This window comes from Neurospora crassa, linkage group I, assembly GCF_000182925.2.
Source record: "Neurospora crassa OR74A linkage group I, whole genome shotgun sequence".
NCBI classification, from domain to species: Eukaryota; Fungi; Ascomycota; class Sordariomycetes; order Sordariales; family Sordariaceae; genus Neurospora; species Neurospora crassa.
In genome coordinates this window covers 9,068,638-9,090,008 of record NC_026501.1, presented here as the reverse complement: position 1 = coordinate 9,090,008, position 21,371 = coordinate 9,068,638, and the positions used below count along the sequence as shown (strand labels likewise).

Sequence of the window (21,371 nt, the reverse complement as noted above, 5' to 3'; positions counted from 1 at the left end):
AAGTCAGGGGTAAGTACTGTGGTAAGGTCGGTAGAGCTGCACCTATGCATTCAAAGCTGTTGCTTCAAAAAACGGCCAGCATTCAAAGAACATTGTCGAAACTCGGTGGATCACTGGTCAGCCGCTTGGCTCAACTTCCTGCCCAACCTGCGACTTTGCCTGGCGTTTCCCCCTTTCGACCTTCGGACCTGAACCTAAACTCTTACTAACTCAGTAGCAAGCAATAGGGGCCTCCACCCATCCCACCTCCCTGCCTGAAAGCTCCAGGACGAGGTGTTGACCGTTGACCGGAAAAAGAGGCACCTCGATAGCTATCTGGCGTGGGTTAAACTGGGGACGGCTCAGCTCCATCTCCCACATGCCCCGGTTCGTGGAGTATCATTTTAGGGGGTTAAGGAAAAGCTCCCCAACTTGTTCAACCCCCAACATCGTAGTGTAGGCCCTCCCCGATGCGTTTCCTGACTTTGTTGGCTATAGCTTCCTTCTTTGGAGGGGCTGTTAATGTTGTTCTCAGCCCCAGCGGGAGCTAAAAACAGGATGGTGGGACCAGCGAGAGATCACGATAGATCCACCGTGAGCTCTCTGGTGGACATTGCCGGGAAATTTGACAGTAGGACGGGAAACCACCACGGCGGGAGAGGTCTTGAAAGGACTCGGAGCGAGACACTTCAATATTCTTTTGCTTTTGCTGATATCAACACATCAATCACAACATGGCAGGAAAAAAGTGTGAAACGCCACCGGCAGTAGTCCAACACCTGGGCCTATGCTGTGCTCCGGGAGATAGGCGGTTTGTGTACATGGTAGCAGGTGGTTGGCCGTTCTGACTTTGGTGACGGATCATGATGCAGAAGAAATGCCCCTTGCACGAAACGGGCAATTACGGGTCGACCTTGTATAAGCGAGACGTCAGAATGTTATCAGTCCAAACCCCAAGGGGAAACATTCCTAACAAACAGCAACACCGGGTCTTCTTCCCATGGCTGAGTGGATGGATGGGGGATGGGATCGTGAGGTGGTGCTGTGCTTCTCCTGAGATTCCGATTTTCCGTTCGGCCAGATTGCCCCACCCGGTCTTCTTTTTCTGGACATGGCAAGATGAATACGATTGCACCTCACCGCAACCACCACCACCACCACCACCACCACCACCACCACCACGAGAGGCCATCACCGCCGCATACATACAACAGGGTATCAGGCCTAGACGCTGTCGATACGACTGTCTCCGCCAAGAACAGGTCAGCCCCCCAGCAGATCGTAGCTACAGCGCTCGTTAGCCTCCAGATTCCCACGTGGAAAGGGGAGCTGCGCTGTTTTGCTGCTCTGTAGGTACCTTACACCGAGTCCCCCAAATGTCGGAGCGAGAAGACGACGGCGGCGAGGACGGTTGAAGGACTACTGTAGTACCTACATCGTCGCTTTGCCGACCTCACTCTTCCTCATTCTCACCCTCACCGACACGGACCATTCGTTCATTGGGCAATTTGGGGTGTCCTTGGGAGAGTGTGGATTTCTTCATGATTTCCCGACCCGCCGCTCATTCAAAGGGAAATGGAAAGCAGCGGAACCAATAACACCCCTGTCTTGACCACCCCCCTTCCTTCCGACCTCTTATGGACTTTTCCCTGGTACACTACACTACATACATACTTACAATTTGAACATTCTGCCCCTTCTCCCCATCCTACTTCGGTACAACTCGGTCGGCTTGTCGGTGATAGCTTCACTCTTCCGTTCCAGTCTTTCTACTCTATGCAAACAAGCAAACGCCCATCACCAACCAATGTGAGCCTGATGAAGATCATGATCACCTTGTTGTCTCAGGTCACATCAGTCTTGGACCACTGAGCATCGTTCCTCTTGACACATGGCTTTGTTTCGTTTACCCCTGACTTGATTGTTATCTGATCCCCAGTGGGAGATTCTACCCTTCTATTTTGAGAATTGGGCGGGAGCGATAGTTGTCCTCTGTGAGCCCATCAACTTGATAGATGTCTCTCTTGCTTTGAGCTAAAGAGCATGGTCTGTTCAAAAGTACAAGTGTTGATTTTGGAAAAGAAAAGGGAAATCAAAGGGTTCCGCAACACAGCCACTGCCAGATGGAGAGGCTTCCATACAAGTATCATGTCAGCAGGTGGATAATACAGGATGGATAAACCTGTAAGCAATCCTCAATCCTCAGGATTTGTTTTCCATATGCCGCCGCTCAAGTGACAAGGCGCCTAACGCTATCTCAAGTGCAAACATACGAACGGGTTACCCAGCTGAAGCGGAAGCACCTATCATCAACATGAGGCTGCACGAGGCTTGCGCAACACAAAGCAATTCCAGAAAGTCCATGTGTGATACCGGCAATATCTGCAAACATGGTCTCATAACGTTTGTGGTCAGTTAGTTTTGCTTTTATCTCGAATTTACAGGCCCCAAGATCCGGTCACTGAATTCACGGGAACTTCATCACAATTATTATCTAGCATCAGCCTTGTGAGACCATCGCAGTCCGACCGCCCGCGGTTCCCAGAACCAATAAAGAGACAGTATATGGGTGTACTTTCGGGGATATCTGCCAGAAGGGGCTGTCTATCTGCCAAATCAAGCAATGGCCACGAAAACCATGACCCAACGGGGAACCTAGACGTCTTCAGCAGGGGCAGGTCAACAGGATCCAGCTCCAACAGGGCTGAGGCGGCTTAAATCAAGTAATTCTTGCTTGTGTTCGGTAGCCGGGGGTCGCTTGGGTGTTGAATGGATCTTCACAAGGTACATCGAGATACAGTACAGCAATGGAAGGGGCTATTCTGTGAAGATACGCAGGTTCATGAGCAGCGGGAGGAACTCCCAATGCTATAACTGTCTTTGGCTTATTCAGCTGATAAGTCCGCGCGGCTGGGCCAGCCACCGTCAAACATGGCTCAAAGTCAAAAAAAAAAGCTGTTGGATCATCATGGCGAGCATAGCCATGCTTCAGGATCACCCTTTTTGCTTCTCGAATACTACTAAAGTGTTTCTTGGGAACTCTCGATGTTTGCTCACCACGAACCTAGTAGCAACGGGCCGAGTCGACTACATTTGTCTGGTACCCTTCACTCCTTGGGATAAAGACCAATGTCATCCTGTCGAAAGTGTCTGGAATCCTCAAACTAATAACAACTAGCTTATTTGCCTTTGATCTATATTGTCTCCTACTTTATATGTCATATTCACAATCCAAGAGCTTACCAGACACACCTGCTTGTCAAGCAAATTCATCGGTTGACCAAGACCATTGACAGTCATCCATCGAAAGCAGATATTCTCTATATTTCATCCCCATTGACCAATCCTGTATTCAACATGGTCAGTCATTACGGTGAGGAAGTAGGTAAAGATGGAAGTGAAACCCAACCTGAACCGATCGGCAAGGACCGAAACTGAATTGGTTGGTCCGGAGCACAGACACGCCGCCAGACGTTCGTTATCTCCGAGTAGTAGTATAGTAAGCACGACTGCCGGGTGAAACGCCCGTCTTGGCAAACTTGAATTGATTTACAGACAACTGCAACTACAACTAACCACCTCCTTGACTCGGTCTCCTTCCGTGCTTCACCGTCAGTCTTCTTTCCATTAATTCTTCACAAATTTCGTCCAGGAGAGAATACATATATCACCTTAATCCTTTCGCAGGTTCCTTTGACAATCCAGTAGTTACCTACCTACCGACCTACTCACCTACCTACCTATCTCCCAACTCTTCGGTTTTCCCCCCCATTATCAACCGAAACCCGCACTCAACGAACATCCAAAAATAATTTCAACACCACCAAACAAACAAACAAACAAAATAAGATGGGCAGCATCACCCTCACCCACCACCAACCCTCCTCAAAAACCACAGACCATCCAGACCATCTAGTAGACAACCCACCCCCCTTCTACTGGCGCATCAACGCTCCTCCCCATCACCCATCGCGCACCTCCCCTTTTTGCCCTCCCTTTCTCCTCCTCAAAACCACCACCAGCAGCAGCAGCAGCAGCAGCAGCAACAACCTCCCTTCCCCCCAATGCCTCTCACCCAAAGACTTTTCCACAATCATCACCCCCAACCATCTCTATAAACGCGACACGTGGCCCCAAGTCCGTCGTCGCGTGCAAGAAAACAAGCTGGCCGAGTTCCAAAGAACTCCAGCGGACATGTGGCGGTACCTGGAATTTTGTTGGCAGATTAAAGAAAAGTACAAGGAAGGGGGAGGGGGAGGGATCAAGGAGTTTATTTTGAAGGAGCGGTTGAAGTGGGGGGTACCTGGGGATGGGGGTGGGGAGGTGGTGGCGGCCAGGGGAATGAGGTTTGCAGAGGATACCAAAGAGGGGGAGAATGGGGAAAAGGAAGGGGATGTGAAAATATTGTGGAACGATTGGCCTTATGGGGTGGATGAAAAGATTGTTCACCTGGTGGTGTGGACGAAATTCGCGCTGGAGGATGATCCGCAGACGGGGGATTTGACGGAGGAAGCGAGGGCGGAGATTGATGAGTTTGTGAAGAAAAAGTTTCAAGTTGGGGGGAGGATGGCGGGGGAACATGTGCGTATACAAATCTTTCTGTCCTCTTTTGTGATAAGTGGTTATTGGAAGGCTGACTACGAACGAACGGCAACAGATCATCTGGTTCAAGAACTGGGCACACATCAAGTCGGTCAAAGCCGTCGAACACTTCCACGTCATGCTATTTGATCCTGACCCCGAGTTTGTGAGGGAGATCACAAAGGGGGATGTCCCTCTTGGTATCATACATACAGACGAACTAACAACGAACGAGAACCGCCCGGGCACCTTTTCAACAACCGAACAAACCAGCTAAAAATCCGAGGACTTTGAATTCACACACACACGACTGCGTTCATGGGGAAAGTTGCCAAGACCTAGCTCGCGGCTGGCCTTCCGGGCGCGGGAAACCCGTAACCAGCGCGCACCTCGACAATAGGGCAGTCGGCAAGAGGCACAGCTGTGGGCTTCTCCATCCGGATGTGTACCTGCCACTTTGTGTGGTCTTTCCTATGATCCGGCTCAAGGATCTTTTCAGCCAAATGGGCACCAAGTGCTTCGAGAGTCTCATAGGAGGATTCTTCAAGTGCCTAAGTATTGATTCTGTTAGCGCCATCCCCAAAAAAAGACCAAACACGTCTTGCTTATATAACGGCGAGGAAATACCGACCTTGACAACCACACCCTCCAGCTCAGAATAATAATCGTCCATACGGAAGTACCTCTCCACGTTCACGCTCGTCACAACAAACTGCTTGGCCCGTCTCTCATGGGGGTTCACTCCCACCAACGTCGGCACCTTGAGGTTATGAATCTTCAAGGACGCACTGATCAGGTTCTCCCTCATCTTCTCGCCCGGCCCGTTCTTGAAGAACTGGCTGCACGTCATGCTCACTCCGTCGCCCAACAACGACGCCTTGGGCAGCGTCACCGTAAGCGACAAGAACCTGATGCTCGAAATATCCAGGAACGGCTTCTCCTCCTCCTTCACCGAACCAAAGTGGGCCCACCCCGTCAACCCAACCCACAGATCATGAATGACGTACGCCAGCGTAAAGTTGTTGTTGTTGTTGTTGTTGTTGTTGTTGGTTTCTTGTACACTGTGGTCACCGTTACCATTACCGCTACCACTCTGCTTCTGCTCCTGCTCCTGCTCCTGCTCTTGCTCTCTCGGCACCGTGAACCGCTTCATGCGCTCCAGAATCGCCTTGCTCAGGTTGCCGTAGTGCACCGTGTCGGCGCCGAGCTGGTCGTTGGCGGCGGCGGTCCCGAACGGCTGCTTGAAGTGGACTTCGGCCGAGATGAGACATGGTTGGGGGGCGACGGTGCATTTGCGGCCCCAGGCGTCGGAGGCGGCGTACAGGGTGGTGGAAAGGTTGCGGACCGAGACGGCGGCGCAGGGTTCGCCGGCGAGGGAGCGGACTTGGAAGTCGGAGACGAAGGTGTCGGCCATTTTTTCCCTTCTTTTTTTTTTTGTGGTGACCAGGGTATTGGGCTGAATGTAAAAATTAGTGATGGTGTTCTGTTTTCGTATGATAACAACAGAGACTTACATGGGGGATTTAGAGTTGTGATAAAATGATTTAGTGAGAAATATGTAAAGTCTGCAATGTAGATGTCGTGATGTGAGTCCCGTTGAAAAGTGATGGCTCCACTATGAGTGTTTGTGTTTCCGTTTGCGCTAGCGATTGGATTTGGACGGTCTCGTTATGGGTTGAATTTCAAAGGAGAGTTCTTCAAAGCCACGAGATTTGACTCGAAAGAGGGTGTTATCGTCAATTTATATACTTCATCACCACCTGAATCCTTTTCTGGATCTGGCGAAAGGCAGGCATGAAATGGAAAGACCTCCTGAGAAATGACCTGACCTGGGTGACAAAAAACGGTTATCATCGCATCGCATGCCGCTCGCTCACAGAGGGACTCGGACCACTGTCACCTTCCTTACGTCACGGTCACGGTCACCAGTAACGTTGGACCCTAACCCTTGTGAAACCGAGAAGCGTGCCTGATGCCGTCCACACTCAACATCAGACTGCAATCAATGCCAAATGCAACAAATGCAACAAATGGTTCCTCCGTTCGTCCTGTTGGCCAATTTCACAATGTCTCGGTTCACAAGCTGAGAACGAGTTGTCTTTGTTTCATGGATGGACTACGTGAATCGTTCTTCACTACGAAATTGAGAACCAAGACTAGACCAAGCGACCGATTCTCATTATGGACATTTGCGGTTATTCGTCCCTTTTTACTGTGCTTCAAGTCTCCTTTGCTGTGTATGTTCTGACTATGGTATGTGAGTGCGGAGATTTTACATCCCGTTCGATGCGGTGATCAATTTCTCTTTGAGGATGGCTCGTTGGAGGGAAGTTGGAGGACTCAACATCGTGGTTGCTCTTTCCCGCGAACCTTGGGAATGAGTGATGTTGGCGAGGAACGCTTTCCCTAACATGACAGACTCAGATAGCAGACACAGTGAGGCATCTCTGCCCTGGAATGTTAGTATGAGGGAGGTGGGCCGCCCAGATTTTTTTTTTGGTTTGGGCTTCGGCTTTATTTCCGACATCATCATCACCATCATCATCGTCATCAGCACCAGCACTTATTCTAGCAATCCAAGAGGCATTCCCGATTGATCATCAATTAGTACGAGTATTTTCGGTCACCTGGAAAGTAAGGGTTATCCTCTTGCTCGAGATTCTAATGAAGAAGCTAATGAAGCCGTCTTCGCCAGACGACAAGCAGTTCCTCGACATACGAACGAACCCCTAGGCAGAACCAACCGGCATCGGTAACAACAGACAAATCCCGAACATGTGCATGTACAACTAGGAGTTTCACCAGTGTGGTTGTCCTGTCCATGAACACCCACCACATGCAAAGCTCGTACTCTGCCCGCTGAGCTGTCCTAGGCCCTATCGAGACCAGCTCGTCTTTTCTCCCCAGGATTGCGGAACTCCCCATTGCGTAAACGTACAACACTACTGGAGTTGGCTCATCAACACGCGCCGAAAAGGACCGCAGCACTGGCACATGTTCTGTCATGACTATCGCGCTTGGAGAGTTGCTCACGAGAGACATATAGAGCACGGTGCGCCACCACATCCATACCACAACGGTATTCCAATTTGGCATCGCGCCTATCCTTACTAGAATGAAGCCGGCCCGGGCGCCGCCGTCGCCGTTGATTACAGCGCCGGTATTTGTTCAGGTCCTATCTTGGGCACCCTTTTACAGCTGGTTCCTCTACCGCCGATGCGGTCGACGATCCCATGGTGGCAGGATAAGACAAAAGAACAACGCGAACAGGTGCTGCGGGAGCAACAGATTTTGTTCCCGTATTGTACACGAGAAGAAATCTGGAGTCTTCTGCAAGGTCGGCCCCTTCCGATCAATGCGCTGTCTTTGGATCCGGCGCTGGAAAAAGAACTCGCTGATCGGTTTGCCTATCCTTTGCGTCTCCCTCTTGACGCAGATGAATGAAGAACACAAGTTAGCTTGACGGGAAATGATCAGAGGGGAAATCTAATCAACCACTCCTAGCGGCGAGCATCCTGGAGTAGAGTATCAGTTAGGTTATCATGGTTTTATATCACGGCTACCCCATCCTTGAGTCTTTTGAATCTTTTACCTGTGACGCGGCTGACCCCTCGCCTGTTCTTTCCCATGTATACGTCGTCATGGATACCAGATGGATAGAAATCAGGCTGCTCCTTCCCAAAGATCGTCAGTTGCCTCAAAGTGAAGGCACCTACTTAGTGCTTGAGCTCGTATCAGTGGAAGTTGCTGTCGAGTGAGAGTGATCACCTTCAACATGGCCCCAAGAAAGCAACAATTCCGTGTTCCATGGGCTTCTTACTTCTGCATCATCATCATCACTCCACGAATTCTCAACCATAACACTGCACAAACGCGAGCGTACATCCCCGTTGTCTACGCCTTATATCCCTACACTTATCCTCTTTGGAACAAGATAGTGAGTCTATTCCCTCTCCCCATAAACAACGGAAACTGACAGCAACAGAACACTTGTTAGACCATCAGAAGCTTCGTACGCTCAATCTTCAGCAAAAAACGACCTACTAAAGGCCACAAGACCAAACCGAAGCCCGGAATGTGTCTGCGGGTGCTAGTTCTTTATCAATGTGGATGTAACGCGACCCGAACCTTTTCAGAATACCCTGAACAAACCTACGAAATATGGTCTTGCCATGGGTACACACCTTCCTGCTACGTGTGCCGCTTGTCTTGCGTTTACATCCTCGCCAACGACTGTGGCCGACCAACCTGCAAAGCCGTGAGAAACTATTGGGGCTGGCGAGTCCATCATGGGCTCTCTCCTGAGGCCACCTGGCTGGTATTCGCCCAATTTTATGACCGTTGGTATGCCGCCGGCGCCAACGACCAAGCCTTACCCGTAGCTATTAACCACCCACACGAACTTGTCCCTCACCGATGGGACTACAGGTACCCCCGTTACGACCAGCCGGGGTTCCTCTGCGATCCAAGGAGGAACTACAGCACTCGGATGAAGAACACAGCAGACGCGCCGCAGCCGCCGTGGCCTGTTTTCGATGTTCCCAACCCGGACCCGGACCTCAACATTGACTACGAAAATTATCCAACGCTGAACAAGCGAGTACTCGAGGAGGAAGATCCGCGGCCACTGGGACTCGGACGGGAAGAGGACTTGCAGCCGCCGGCACCTTTGGAGGACGGAGTCCGCGTAGGTCCTCGCCGCCTAACGATAGCGCAACTGCACATGGTCCAATATTACCATTGGGAGTGTACCTTTGAGATAAGTGGAATCAGCGAGTAGTAGTCTTGGTGTGTAAGCGTGGAACGAGTGGTAGCTATCGATAATGGTGTCGGTTATGCGTTGTATTTATGAAGAAGTTGAAATAGGGTGTACTACCGGGAGTTGGGCGAACAACGATTCCCATCTGCTTGGGTTGCGCGGCTTAGACGGGGAAAGGGGGTGAGTAAGCAGGGGCGGGAGATAAACTGCTTTTATACTTGTAAGTTTCAACACGTAAAGGAATGGATAATCAATTTTTTACCTTCCCTTCTCTGTTATACCTCAAATACGTTACCAACGTCAATGCAAATGGTCCTTTCGTCAAGCTTTCCTTCTTTCTCTGCCGTCCCAACTACCCAGATTTCGCGACCTTATCCACTCCCTCATAACCTCTTGTCTTTGACTAACCTCAAACCCAGAATCACCATGTCATATACGCCGAATCTTATACCGATAGACTAGCAACCACTCACTCCCCTCAACCCAACCTCTCCCCTTGTTATCATCTCTACCTCTTATCCTTCCCTCCCCCCTTTTCCTTTATTCTCCTTATTACTCTCCCTCTTCTTCTCATGAGTCTTTCCGTGTTTCGAGGCATCTTTACTGCTGCTGCTCCTCTTACTCCTGGGCGCTTCATCAGCAGAAAAAGGAGCAGTAAGTAGGCCTGCCACGCCTGAAACATCTGCATCTTCAGTGTATCCATCATGTCCATCATGATCACCAGGAGCTGTGAGGTAGAGGGTAGTGTTTGGAGCTGGGAGAGGGGGGTTGTATCCCGATGACGAACTGGGATGCGTGGATTGGTATGGATGATACCCAGGAGTAGTCTCAAACTGGTGTTGATCCGTGTGATGATGGTTTGGATACTGATGATGATGATGATGATGATGATGATGATGATAATGATGATATGATGGGTACTGCTGCTGCTGCTGCTGCTGCTGCTGCATCTGCCACTCCCACCTATTCAATTCATCATCAACATCTCGTCTGACTAATACCCAACACTCCTGCTGCTCCTTGTTTGTAACCTCCTTCGTCAGCACCTGTCCTGGTGACAGTTCCTTACCCTGGATTCATCCGGTCAAGATTTGCTGCCGGAGTTGAGGAAGTTCCTCAGGGTAGGTAGACTCCATCCATCTTACTGCGCGGACTGCTTTTTTTTTTTTTTTTTTTTTTTTTTTTTTTTTTTTTTTAGGGCAATTTTTTGAATAGATCTTTTGGAATAAAAAAAGGTTGGTGATGATGAGAGGTGAGGTGTAAAAAGGGACTAGGTACTGGGTCAAGTGCCTAAATAGGTAGGTAGGTATCAAAGATGGAAAATAAAAGGTTTGACTGCTTTGGGGGGGGGGGGGGGGGGGGGGTAGGTAAATATGGAATGCTATCTAGCTTTCGTTGTAAGGAGGGTTTTTTTTTGGAGGTAGTAAGTACGCGTGCGTCTGATGTCAATGTAGGCAGAACTGACTACGGCAAGCAGATTCATTAGTGACTCTCTCTCTCTCTCTCTCTCCTTCAAATATTTTGAGCATTCGCGACGCCTTGTTCGTCAACTCCGTCGTCGCCGTCGCTTTGATGTACGTGCACAAGCTTACAAGCGCCCAACCCAACGGGATTAATATAGCGTGCGCGCGTGTGTGTGTGTGTGTGTGCGCGAAGAGTGTTTGTTATATGTACTTTGTCTCTCCCTTTTCGCTCCCTGATTAACCAACAGACATTCACTCGACATTATATGAATGGAAATCGCTGACGACACTCAGTCACTCACATTATATGCTTCACGAGACATGCATGGCCTCTCGTCACAGATACATATATGCCCCAAAGCAGTCACCAACCAACTTAAGCTTGACACGGCGCGATGGCGTTTCAGGTTGCTTGGATAAACATGTACCTAGTTCACAATGAAAAGCACTAGGTCACGAACTGGCGAGAGGGACGGATACATATTCATTTTGTTCTGTTGCTTGTTGTTTCTCCACCGTGAGGAGCCGCGAGAGGAGAGGAGGGCGGCGGCAAAACTTTGATTTGGCTCTTTGTTTAAGGGGGAGCTTACCACTTAGATTGGTCCCAGTGATCTAGTCTACCTGTTCGTTGGTGGGGAGAAAGGATCGAGCAGACTCGAACCAACACTGGCGGTGCGAGGATGATGAGCGATCAAGGTAGAGGTAAGGAAGGAGAATCATGACCCTTGGTTTGTTTGTGCTGTTGGCTTCTAGCGACTGGTTTTGAATCGCTCACTTTGAACCTATCGGCCGGTGTGCAAAGAAGGAGTGAAATCGTATTTACGTGCGTGTAGTCCTCAAAACCTACATCTCAGTGGACAGTGATGGTAGTGTATCATAAAAGGAGACATACCCTCTACCGCGAGTAAATCGATCATATGTCTAGTGTAGATTCCATCTTCAACCAGGAAATGTGTTTAACATATATGTCTTGACCATATTAACAGATCACGCGCGTTTGATTTCTCGAGGTTCTGAGCATCTCCTTATCATAATCCATAGGTAATAAGACTCAATGAGATGGACAACCAGTTCACGGTATTATATATCGAAGATCACAGTGACACTACGATAATTGTATCGACGGAAACTGTTGCAATGAAACACCTTAATCCACCAGCAGGCACACAAAAACAATTGAGTAACAACTGAATCTCGGACGGTTGGTTCAAGTATACATCACTTCTCCGATCATGTTCCGTCGTCACTTGATCAACCCATCTGAAGGGGACACAGACACCTTTGGATCTGATCAACGACACTTTAGTCTATATCGGATACCAAAATACCTTGAAAAGTTAGTCACAGTCGAGCAATATCAATGATGCGCGAAAATGAGACAATAAAATCCGCTCCTTGAATAATCTGTCTGCAAGACTGTAACTATGTTACTTGTGTAACCCCACGAGTTGTAAAAGGGGCACCATGAAAACCTCGAACCTCGGAACACACAACACAAGTGACACCCATCCTTTCCATCCTTTCACGATCAACTCATCATCGACTGGACAAATACATATGCGCTCCTCAAACCTGACTAAACGTAACCCCCCTTCCATTCATTTTCCGCTTCATCCCGTTCAGAAGAAAAAAAAAAGACCTTGTCCCTAGGAAACAAAAAGAAACTAGCAAATAATTATCAGGGTTGTCACAATCCCTCCCTTCATGAATCTCGACCAGAGATATAAACCGAACTGGACAAAAACCAAATTAGAGAGAGACCATTACTTTTAATAGTTGAGCTCTCCACCGTTTCCACCAGCCGTGGCATCCAAATCCTCGTAGCTCTTGATCGTCCTTCCCTGGACGGCCTCACGCGGACCCATAGCCGCATTTCCGGCGGCGCCGTCACCCCAGCGGTTGGCAGGACCTCCTACGCCGCGACCGCGACCGGCCATTCCGCCCTCCATGCCTCCTGGGTACCGGGGGTTGGGCCGACGGTCGTAAGGACCAGTACGGCTCTGGAATCTACCTCCGGCACCGCCCATGTGACCGCCACGGCGGATAGGACCGCCTGCACCACTGCGGTCGTCACCACCAGCGGCATGCCAGTTGGACGCCGCCCCGGCCATGGCACCAGCGTTCATCATGTTAGGAAACATGGATGGGATGGGGAAGCCCGGGAAGTTCAGCATGCTATTCATGGCGTAATTTTGCAAGTTGAAGCCACGCGGGGTTCCAGTCGGTTGCTGGCCGTTGGAAGGCGGGAAGTGGCCATTGGAGTTGGCATCGGTCCTGGACGGCGCAATGTGTGCAGGGTCGATGACGTAGGCATTGACCAAGGCGATCTTTTGAAAGTTAGCACGTAGTCCATTCAGTTAGAGGAAGAAGAAAACTCACCTCTTCCTTGAGCTTATCTAGCCACTCGTTGTGTCGCTTCTCAACGTGCTTCTTCCAGAAATGCTCCTCCTTGAAGAGCTTGGTGCACTCGGGTACCTTGCACCTCCACTTGTTCTCGTCTTCCTGCTTGACGTACTTGGCGAGCTCATCGTTAATGGCATCCTCAACTGGCTTACCGCCCAACTTCCTGATGTCAACCGTATCGGGCTCAAGGATCTGCATGATCTTGTCCTCAAAGGTCTTGACCCAGTTGTACGCCCGCTGCAGCTGTTGCTCGGTCTTGGAAGACGTGCGGAACTTGCGTTCACCCTCAGGCGCCTCACCCTCCTCGACGTCCTCGGCATCCTTACGCTTCTTGGAAGGGAAAGGCTCGCCGAGCGCGCTCGCACGAGCGACGGCCTTGGCCGACGACGAGAGCGTGCTACGGGGTCTGCGGAGATGGCCGCCAGGGCACTTTCTCGTCAACTCATGGATGGAGTCACTCTCAAAGACGCAAAAGAAGCAAAAGTTGAAGACACGGCGAAGATACTCAATCATGAGGTCCAGCTGCTTCTTCTTGACGAGCAAGTCTTCATCATCGACTTCGTCATCGACCGTCCCCTCATCTTCATTGTCATCGTCATCATCTTCATGTTCTTGGCCCTCTTCGTCCATGGCTTCATCCATGCCAATCGACTTTTCCTTCTTGATCTTCTCTTTCTTGATGCCAGGAGCAGAGACCGCAGGCTGCAGGCGACCGGCGGCCCGCAGGTCCTCTACGCGCTCATCGATCTTGAGCGTGGCATTAAAGTCGGAGCCGAAGTCCTCTTCGAACTTGTTGACAAGGCGTCTGACAAGCTCGAGGTCCTTCTCGATGCGTTCAGGTGCAGAGAAGAGATCCCAGAGGGCCTTCTTCCTGGGGTTCATGGGTGGGTTGTGTACTCCTACGTGGCAGGTGAAATCACCGCGCTGTTCATCCTTGACAGTCTTGCCGTTGATGGCCTCCAGGGCCTTCTCAGCGGTGCTGGGGACGTGGGGCTTGGCTGAGCCCTCGTCATCATCGTCTTTCATTTCATCCTGAGCGATGGGAGCCTCGGGTGCAGGGTGCAACATGATCCAACCGATGCGGTGGTATCGTTTACTGGGATTGGGATCACTCAACGAGAGCCACTTGAATCCACCCTCTTCCTCGCCAAGATGCTCCTTGCAGAAGGCCTCGAGGTTCTGACGACTGACGGACGGGGCAATAGTCTTGATCAGGAGCGTTGGCTGGAACAGATTCTCGTCCCTGATGTCGGCACTATTGGCTGGGACCAAATCACCGACGCCGAGAACCTCGTTCGCAGCAGTTGCCTCACCTTCTTCCTTTTCCACAACACCGCCGGCACCATTGCTCTCGCTCTTGGGGATGCCCTCGAGAGAAAAGTCGTCAAAGGTGCCGGTCTCGAGATCTTGCTCCCACTGCGTGTAGGCGCCACGGCGGAACTCGTTCAGCTGCTTTCTGAACCCATCTCTGATTTCTGGGACATAGCGTTCCCTGAACCACTGCTCGTCCTTGTGCTGTTTGACAAACGTTTGTGCCATCTTGGCCTGAAGCTCTTCCTTGTAGGCATCGTAGGCGGCCTGAATCTTGGCCTTCTCCTTCTCACGCTCCTCCGGACCGCGGACCCGCTCGGGCTCACGGCGGCGGCCAGTGCGCAACCTCTCCTTTTCCTCCTTGATCTTCTCGTTTGCCCTCCACCACTCGCCGTAATATGAGAAGCCGACTTGGTACGGGAGCTTGATGGGATCGGGGATAGGGTTGGCCAGAGGTTGGATTGGGGCCACGTCCTGGCCAGGAACATAGCGGTCAATATTGGCCGGAGGGGATCGCATGCGTCTCGACTGGTCATCGCGATCGCGAGGGTCGCGGAGGTCGCGGGGATCGCGGGGATCGCGGGGATCGCGGGGATCGCGGGTCGGGTAATCGTCGCGCGTGCGGGCTCTGGGTTCGTAACGATCGAGCGCGGCCGGGGATCTTGAACGACGTCTGGTGCGGTCGGCTGATGCAGGAGTGAGTACGGTGTGGAGGAATGAACGCATGATCATGGGGCTGAGCGATGGGGAAGGACGGTCCACAGTGGTGCAACACGAAAAGGATGAGATGATGGACGTACCAGGAGATCTGCCACGATAAAAGTTGTCCCTCTCGTCTTTGATTCTGTCATCACCTCTGCCCCAGCCCCGATCACCAGGTGACCGAGCCGAACCCTCTCGGTAAGAGTGATAGGACGAGTCCATCGTTGATGGGAATCTGCTATGTGAAGGTGGGTTGGAATGGACTGTTTCCGTCTCTAACCGTATCGATGAAAGGATGGAGGAACGGGATGGGAAGTGGTCGGAACCGGATTAAGGAACCGCGTCGTATAAGTGTTGATTTTGGACGTTGAATGTTTTCTGAAGGACAGCAAGCGTGGTGTGCTGCTTGTCACGTAACGGTAGCGGAAGCCGGACAGCTGATTGCGCGTAGAGGTTGGCTTCTGTTTGGCGACATGATTGCGGTTAGAAGGCTAACTCTAGGGTGAGGAAGATCTAAGGTGGGAGTAAAAGATGGAGAGAAGCGGCAGTGATTGTAGAAGAAGAATAAGAAGACAAAGAATATGGATGAGGTAGAAGATGTAATGTTTCTGGGGTTTGCTGCTTGGTATGCTGGAGTGGTGGTAGTGGTGGTAGTGGTGATGATGATGTTGATGATGATGATGGTGGTGACGGTGGGAGGAGGAGACGGTCAATGAACAACAGCAGAGAGAGAGAGAGAGCTCAGCGCCAACACACTCTCGTCGCTGTACTAGAAGAAGAAGAAGGGGGGAAATCGAGTAAAACCAAGGCAACGATAACGATGGCTGGAAGGATATCTGAACAAGTGAAGGCTTGAGGATAGAAAAAAAAAGGGAATAACGAACAATTACATGGAACGAAGTGTTGTGATGGCCCGTTGCTGGTCGCCGTCGCGCAATGAGGGAGGTTGTCTGGGTACAGGTTGGATTTCCCGTGGCGGCGCGCGTGGAGATTCCTAGGTAGAGGTAGGTTAGGTAGTGTAGGGATGGAGGGAATGGTGTGTACCTGGCACTCCTGGCACTCCTGGCTTCCACTTGCTGTGCGAGTCGGGAGACCTGAGGGAGAGCTGCAAGTCCACTGTTAGCTAGCTCAGCACCTCAGCCGTCCGTCCACGGGCACCTCTTCCATTCTTTGATCCACTTGCCGCTAGCCAACAACCGGCTGGCCAGCCGAGTCACGTGTAACCTCCACTTTCCATCCATTGTCCAACGGGGGAGGAAGAGGAACCAAACGACTTCTGCTGACACTGTCCTTGTTTCACCAAATCACCAGCAATGATCGATCGGCCTTGTAACCACATGGGCAGCCCTCTACTTATTCCATAACACAGAACATTCGAAGCTCTGTACCCTTTTTCCTTCTCAGTGCCCGTTATTGTTCCTTTTTACCTCGGTTCGTTCAAAGTGCCAAAACGCGGAGACTGGACTTTCCTAAGCGATGTCCACAAGAGGGGTAGTGAAGTGACATGTCGCGATCCAAGGGACCAGTCATCTGGCAAGTACATCGAGCATTCAACGAATGATCTGGCAAAAAGTTTGTACCGCCAAGGTTGCAATCTCCCTCCAAACAGCAAAGTAAACACAGAAACAGAGTTAGTACAGTAGCAATGATGCCACGGAGATATTTACTTCAACGCCGGTGAACCCCTTTCCGCTCTCAAGCAGGCACAGTGTTAGCAATACAGACCCTGAACTTCGTTAGTTTCCAAACCTGGCCATGTCGTCATTACGGTACTTATAGTCAGTCATCCGACTTATACATGAGGTGAACACTACCACCACCAGTACTAGCCGAGGCTTCCATTCCAGCCCTCTTTCTCATTTCATATATCAGACGCCTATAGAATCTGTCCCCAAATTAAGGCCCGTCCTTTTCTCTGGTTTCTCTGGTCAACTTGACCAAACAGCCTATCCGAAACATAACAAAACATATCCAGAACAAAACAAAACATATATCAGAATAGAACGAAACATATCAACACTGCTTACAACCACAAAACCGCCAAAATGACGAGCTACATCCCCCAGCTCACCCTCCCCTCCTCCATCTTCACCTCAGCACCAGCCTCCATCCTCCTCCCCGTAGCTCTCGGAACAGCGGTAGGCTTCGGCACAGGCTTTGGTACTTAACGCCCTTCTCTACTTTCCCTCTTCACATTATTCCCCCCCTCCCTCTCCTTTTGTATTCACACTAACACTTGACAAAAAGTCTCCGACCAAAAACGCCAATACCACTCCCTCCGGCAACCCCCCCTCCGCCCGCCCTCCTCCGTCTTCGGCCCCGTCTGGACCCTCCTCTACGGCACCATGGGCTACGCCGCCCACCGCGCCTACCTTTTCGGCACTTCTTCTTCCTCCTCTCCCTCCCTCCTTCTTAGCAACCCATCCGTCGTGCCCACCACCTACCACACCGCTACCTTGTACACTATCCAACTCGGCCTGAACTTAATCTGGATGCCCCTCTTCTTCGGTCTGCGTCGTCCCATCCTCGCTACCCTCGACTGCGCCGCTTTGGTGGGGATCAATGCCTACTTGGCCTGGACGTGGGGAACGCAGATTGACGCGGTGGCGGGCTGGTTGATGGTGCCGTACGTGTGCTGGTTGGGGTTTGCGACGTATTTGAGTGCGGGGAGTGGGTATTTGAATGAGTGGGATTTTAGCGAGGAGAGGATTAGGAAGGGGGAGGAGGAGCAGCAGAAGAGGAAGGGGGAGAAGGGGTTGTGAGATGGTGGGAAGAAGGGTTTGTAAAAAAAAGGGTGGGTGGGAACTGAAGAGAGCAATGCAAGCAAGCGAGCAAGCGAGTTGATTAATTGGCTGATTAGTGGCTTGGGATTACTTACCTAGGTACCTATTTGAAGGAGAGAAGAAAGAAAAGCTGTTTTGGTTTGGATTGCACTGGGGGAAACGGAAAACAATACACAACATAAGTTGAGCTCAAGGTACTAATTGCAAGGTATTTCGGCTTGAGTTGCTCTAAACCAGTTGTTATTGTATATGCAAGCAACTTAGTCTACCCAAAGGCCTCCTCCTTCTATCGATGCACCTGAACTGAACGTTCTTGAGATTTCTGGCTGGCTATGTCCCGTCCCTCTTTAGCCACATTCCTTCCTTTTTGTTTCCTCTTCCTACGTAGTATCTTTGGTATCATCAATCCTCCTTGAAATGAAACGATGTGTTTGTAAAAACAGATGCAAACGCTCCAGTTCCAACCAACCCCATCTATAAACTTTGCGCCGCCGACCGTTTTCCTCCCTTCCCCCCCTCTTTCTCCTCTTCTTCGTCTTCCCTTCCCATAGTTTACCAACCATCTTCCTTATGCTCTCTAGATCCTTCCCTCTCCTCCCGCCCAAAAACCAACCAAACATAGACGGACCCCTTTTGATCTCATGCCCCTTATTGCTTTATTTTCCTTCCCCTCTAATGAGAATGTATGACCCCTCCCCTCCCTCAAGCCATAGGAAAATACTTCTTCAACCCATCATACACCATAAAGATGAAGGCCGAGCTCGGCGCGCTCCTCAACACCGTGATCCCGCACCCCCTATAAAACCCCTTGATGCCCGCCTGCTTCCACAACGCCCTCGCCTCCTCGCCAAAACTCTTCTTGGGCATCATCGTCGCTGCTCCTTTTCCTCCATTATCCCCACCACCACCAATCGGGCTCGTCTGCATCCGGCTCTTGACCGTATCAGCCGGGAAAAACAAGAAATTATAGCTCATGCCCGCCGACGCCCCCGCAATCGCCTGCTGCCACAGCGGCAGCGGCCGTTCCCTACTCGCCACCACCTCCTCCTGGCTCGCACCGCGCTTCAGCAGCGCCCGCTCGTTCCTCCCCCGGAACCACTTGGACGTGGTCTCCTTGGACCCGAACCAGGCCGCGCAACCGCCCGCTTCGCGAATCAGCGTGCCGAGCTGCCCATGCCAGAACCCACGTAGTCCTTCATGCCGAAAGATCTCCTTGATCACGGGGATCGGCTTCAGCTGCCGCTGTCGTGCTCCTGCTCCGCCAGGTTCATCAGGGACTTGGATCTTGCATTTGACTAGCTCCACGGGCGTGAGGATGAGGCTGGTAAAAGCGCCGGAAAAGCCGCCGGTGAACCAGAGGGCGGACAAAGAGAGCTCCGAGTCGCGCGGGGCGAAGCCGGATGAGTACAAAAGACTGCGGCCGATGCGCTCAAAGAAGAAGAGGGACGAGTTCTCGAGGGCAGCGCCGACGAGCGGGGCCGAGATGCCACGGTACAGACCGAGGAAGCCGTCGGCGCGGATGGATTGGCGGAAGCAGTCGAGGGGTCCCGTGTACCGCAGGGGAAGGTGGTCGGGTTGGGATTGCAGGCGGACTTTGACCGTGTCGAAGGGGTATTCGATGTATTTGCCTACGATACCGGCGGCCTATGCTTAGGTGAGTAAGTGACAGGTTTGAAAGGTTGTGGATGTTGTTGGTGAGTGAACGTACAGATCCGTAGACGATATCCTCCAGAGCCTCCATCACTGCTGTCCGTGACTCAACCTTGGTCGGTAGAGAAGTGGTTGTTGTGAGGTGAGAGGCAGAAGCAGCACCCGCTTCCTTGAAGCCCTGGTGCGTCTGGGCTGGTACGGAGTCCATTTTTGATGATGTGGGCTATGAAGCCTGTGATTAGGGAGAAAGAGAGAAAAAAAAAGTTGAGGTTGAAGAGAGAGAGAGAGGCGTGATGAGACCTGACCAATCCCCTCGTTGCAAACGACGTGGGAAGTTAGCCGGTTATCAAGATGCTATGCAGTTTGCGCCCAAGGAGGCGTTTTGCGAATTTGCGATCTGTCGACTCCCGTGAGACGGCACAGAGGTCGTTGACGGTGTGTGATGCGCGATGCGCCTGTGTGACTGATGAAGAGATGCCGAGATGTCTTCACTTCTTCTTGACTCGTGATCTATATGAGGGGTCAGGATGCTTTGGAGTCGACAGTCGTTGTTGTTCCAGGAAAGAAACCTGGAAAGAGGAAAATAAGAAGAAACGAACAAAAAAAGTCTATGATTGCTCAAAATGAAGCAAGGGGAGGACAAAAAAAAAAGTGTTGCAGGTGAAGGTTTATGGGACAAAAGTGGTAGTGAGAAGGCCGGGTTCGGTTTGGATGAGGGTCCGTACTCTTCCTTGTGAATCCTCGGGGTCGCCGTTCTCAGACTTGGGGACTACACTACACTATTTCAGGGATCACCACTGATGATAAGGAATACGTAAAGCCAACCTTATTTGGGTCCACGGGTAGGGTAAAGATTCCTTCCGAACAACGCAAGACCAAGAGCGGAGCAGAGCCGGGTCGTTGGTGTGAGCAAAGTGCCTCAAAGTGGTTAAATGACATGTGCTCTTGTCGAGTTCTGAAATCATACTTCATCCATTATTTTTTGGAGTATGCGCCCTGTGATTGACAAATTTTCCCACCATCACCAACACTAGAACAAAAAAAAAAGTATCAAGGGTACAAAAACCCTCAGTTATACCAAGTAGACAGATCGAGGCAGTGTATGTGTTACCCACAATGCCCTTGTAACCCGATTTGAACAAAAAGGAAACATTGCCCGGGGTGCAACTCCATGAAGAGACAGGGCAGAGAGAAGTCATCACTCACAAACCTTCCACTTGGGTGTGTCGATGGAAACCGATCATCGGAAATTTCCGTGAGTAGTTACACTACAGCAGGCACTCTCAGCCCGCAGCGGCACTCAGCGAACGACAGGACAGGACAGGGCCCCCGTCCCACAGTGAAACGTCGAGAAGAAGTGGATTTTGTGGACAAAAATTTGGTCAAAGAAATCCGTCCGAGAAACGGAAACTTGGCGCGGTTTCGAGTCCAGGAGCAGTCGCGTTGCAGGGCCCAAGACCCAGTGAGTCTTTACCAGTTTCGCCCATTTCAAGCGGGATTCAAGCGCCAGAACGGGGGCCGGGCTGGTGCTGTACTGTGTAGCGGAGGGCCCGGGGCTACAAGCATGTGACCCACACCGATGATGCTTGGCGACATTATCTGATGATCTGATAATTTTTGAAAAAAAAAAAAAAACCATCTCCACTGTAAGTAACCTCAACCAACTCCTCTCCAGGCTTCTCCCTTGGTTCTCACCGTCTCTTCATGTGCAAGTGCACACGCGGCTGGGTCCGCAATTGC

General features: G+C 51.1%; 6 protein-coding genes across 6 annotated transcripts; 3 read left to right on the top strand and 3 right to left on the bottom strand.

The window, feature by feature from the left end:
* Positions 1-3,828: 3,828 nt before the first annotated feature.
* On the top strand, positions 3,829-4,913 carry NCU16489 (hypothetical protein; the record flags this gene model as incomplete). The annotated part of the gene is made up of 2 exons (XM_011395138.1): positions 3,829-4,560; positions 4,637-4,913. The coding sequence occupies 2 exons, from the start codon at positions 3,829-3,831 to the stop codon at positions 4,835-4,837; spliced, it is 933 nt and encodes a 310-aa protein (XP_011393440.1). The 3' UTR covers positions 4,838-4,913.
* Positions 4,579-6,407, bottom strand: NCU02798 (hypothetical protein). The gene is made up of 3 exons (XM_959361.3): positions 6,075-6,407; positions 5,192-6,016; positions 4,579-5,111 (listed from the first exon to the last, which is right to left on the bottom strand). Exons 2-3 carry the CDS (start codon positions 5,972-5,974, stop codon positions 4,899-4,901), a joined length of 996 nt encoding a protein of 331 aa, XP_964454.1. The 5' UTR covers positions 5,975-6,016; positions 6,075-6,407; the 3' UTR covers positions 4,579-4,898.
* Positions 6,408-6,578: 171 nt separating this feature from the next.
* NCU02799 (hypothetical protein) lies at positions 6,579-9,590 on the top strand. The gene is made up of 3 exons (XM_959362.2): positions 6,579-7,194; positions 7,256-8,497; positions 8,546-9,590. Exon 3 carries the CDS (start codon positions 8,636-8,638, stop codon positions 9,338-9,340), a length of 705 nt encoding a protein of 234 aa, XP_964455.2. The 5' UTR covers positions 6,579-7,194; positions 7,256-8,497; positions 8,546-8,635; the 3' UTR covers positions 9,341-9,590.
* Positions 9,591-12,156: 2,566 nt separating this feature from the next.
* On the bottom strand, positions 12,157-15,978 carry NCU02800 (arsenite resistance protein Ars2). The gene is made up of 3 exons (XM_959363.3): positions 15,297-15,978; positions 13,162-15,182; positions 12,157-13,109 (listed from the first exon to the last, which is right to left on the bottom strand). The coding sequence occupies exons 1-3, from the start codon at positions 15,418-15,420 to the stop codon at positions 12,552-12,554; spliced, it is 2,703 nt and encodes a 900-aa protein (XP_964456.3). The 5' UTR covers positions 15,421-15,978; the 3' UTR covers positions 12,157-12,551.
* Positions 15,979-16,781: 803 nt separating this feature from the next.
* On the top strand, positions 16,782-18,300 carry NCU02801 (translocator protein). The gene is made up of 2 exons (XM_959364.2): positions 16,782-17,358; positions 17,446-18,300. Exons 1-2 carry the CDS (start codon positions 17,244-17,246, stop codon positions 17,958-17,960), a joined length of 630 nt encoding a protein of 209 aa, XP_964457.1. The 5' UTR covers positions 16,782-17,243; the 3' UTR covers positions 17,961-18,300.
* Positions 18,169-20,526, bottom strand: arg-13 (arginine-13). Its single transcript, XM_959365.2, has 2 exons — positions 19,690-20,526; positions 18,169-19,625 (listed from the first exon to the last, which is right to left on the bottom strand). Exons 1-2 carry the CDS (start codon positions 19,837-19,839, stop codon positions 18,684-18,686), a joined length of 1,092 nt encoding a protein of 363 aa, XP_964458.1. The 5' UTR covers positions 19,840-20,526; the 3' UTR covers positions 18,169-18,683.
* Between the last annotated feature and the right edge of the window lie 845 nt (positions 20,527-21,371).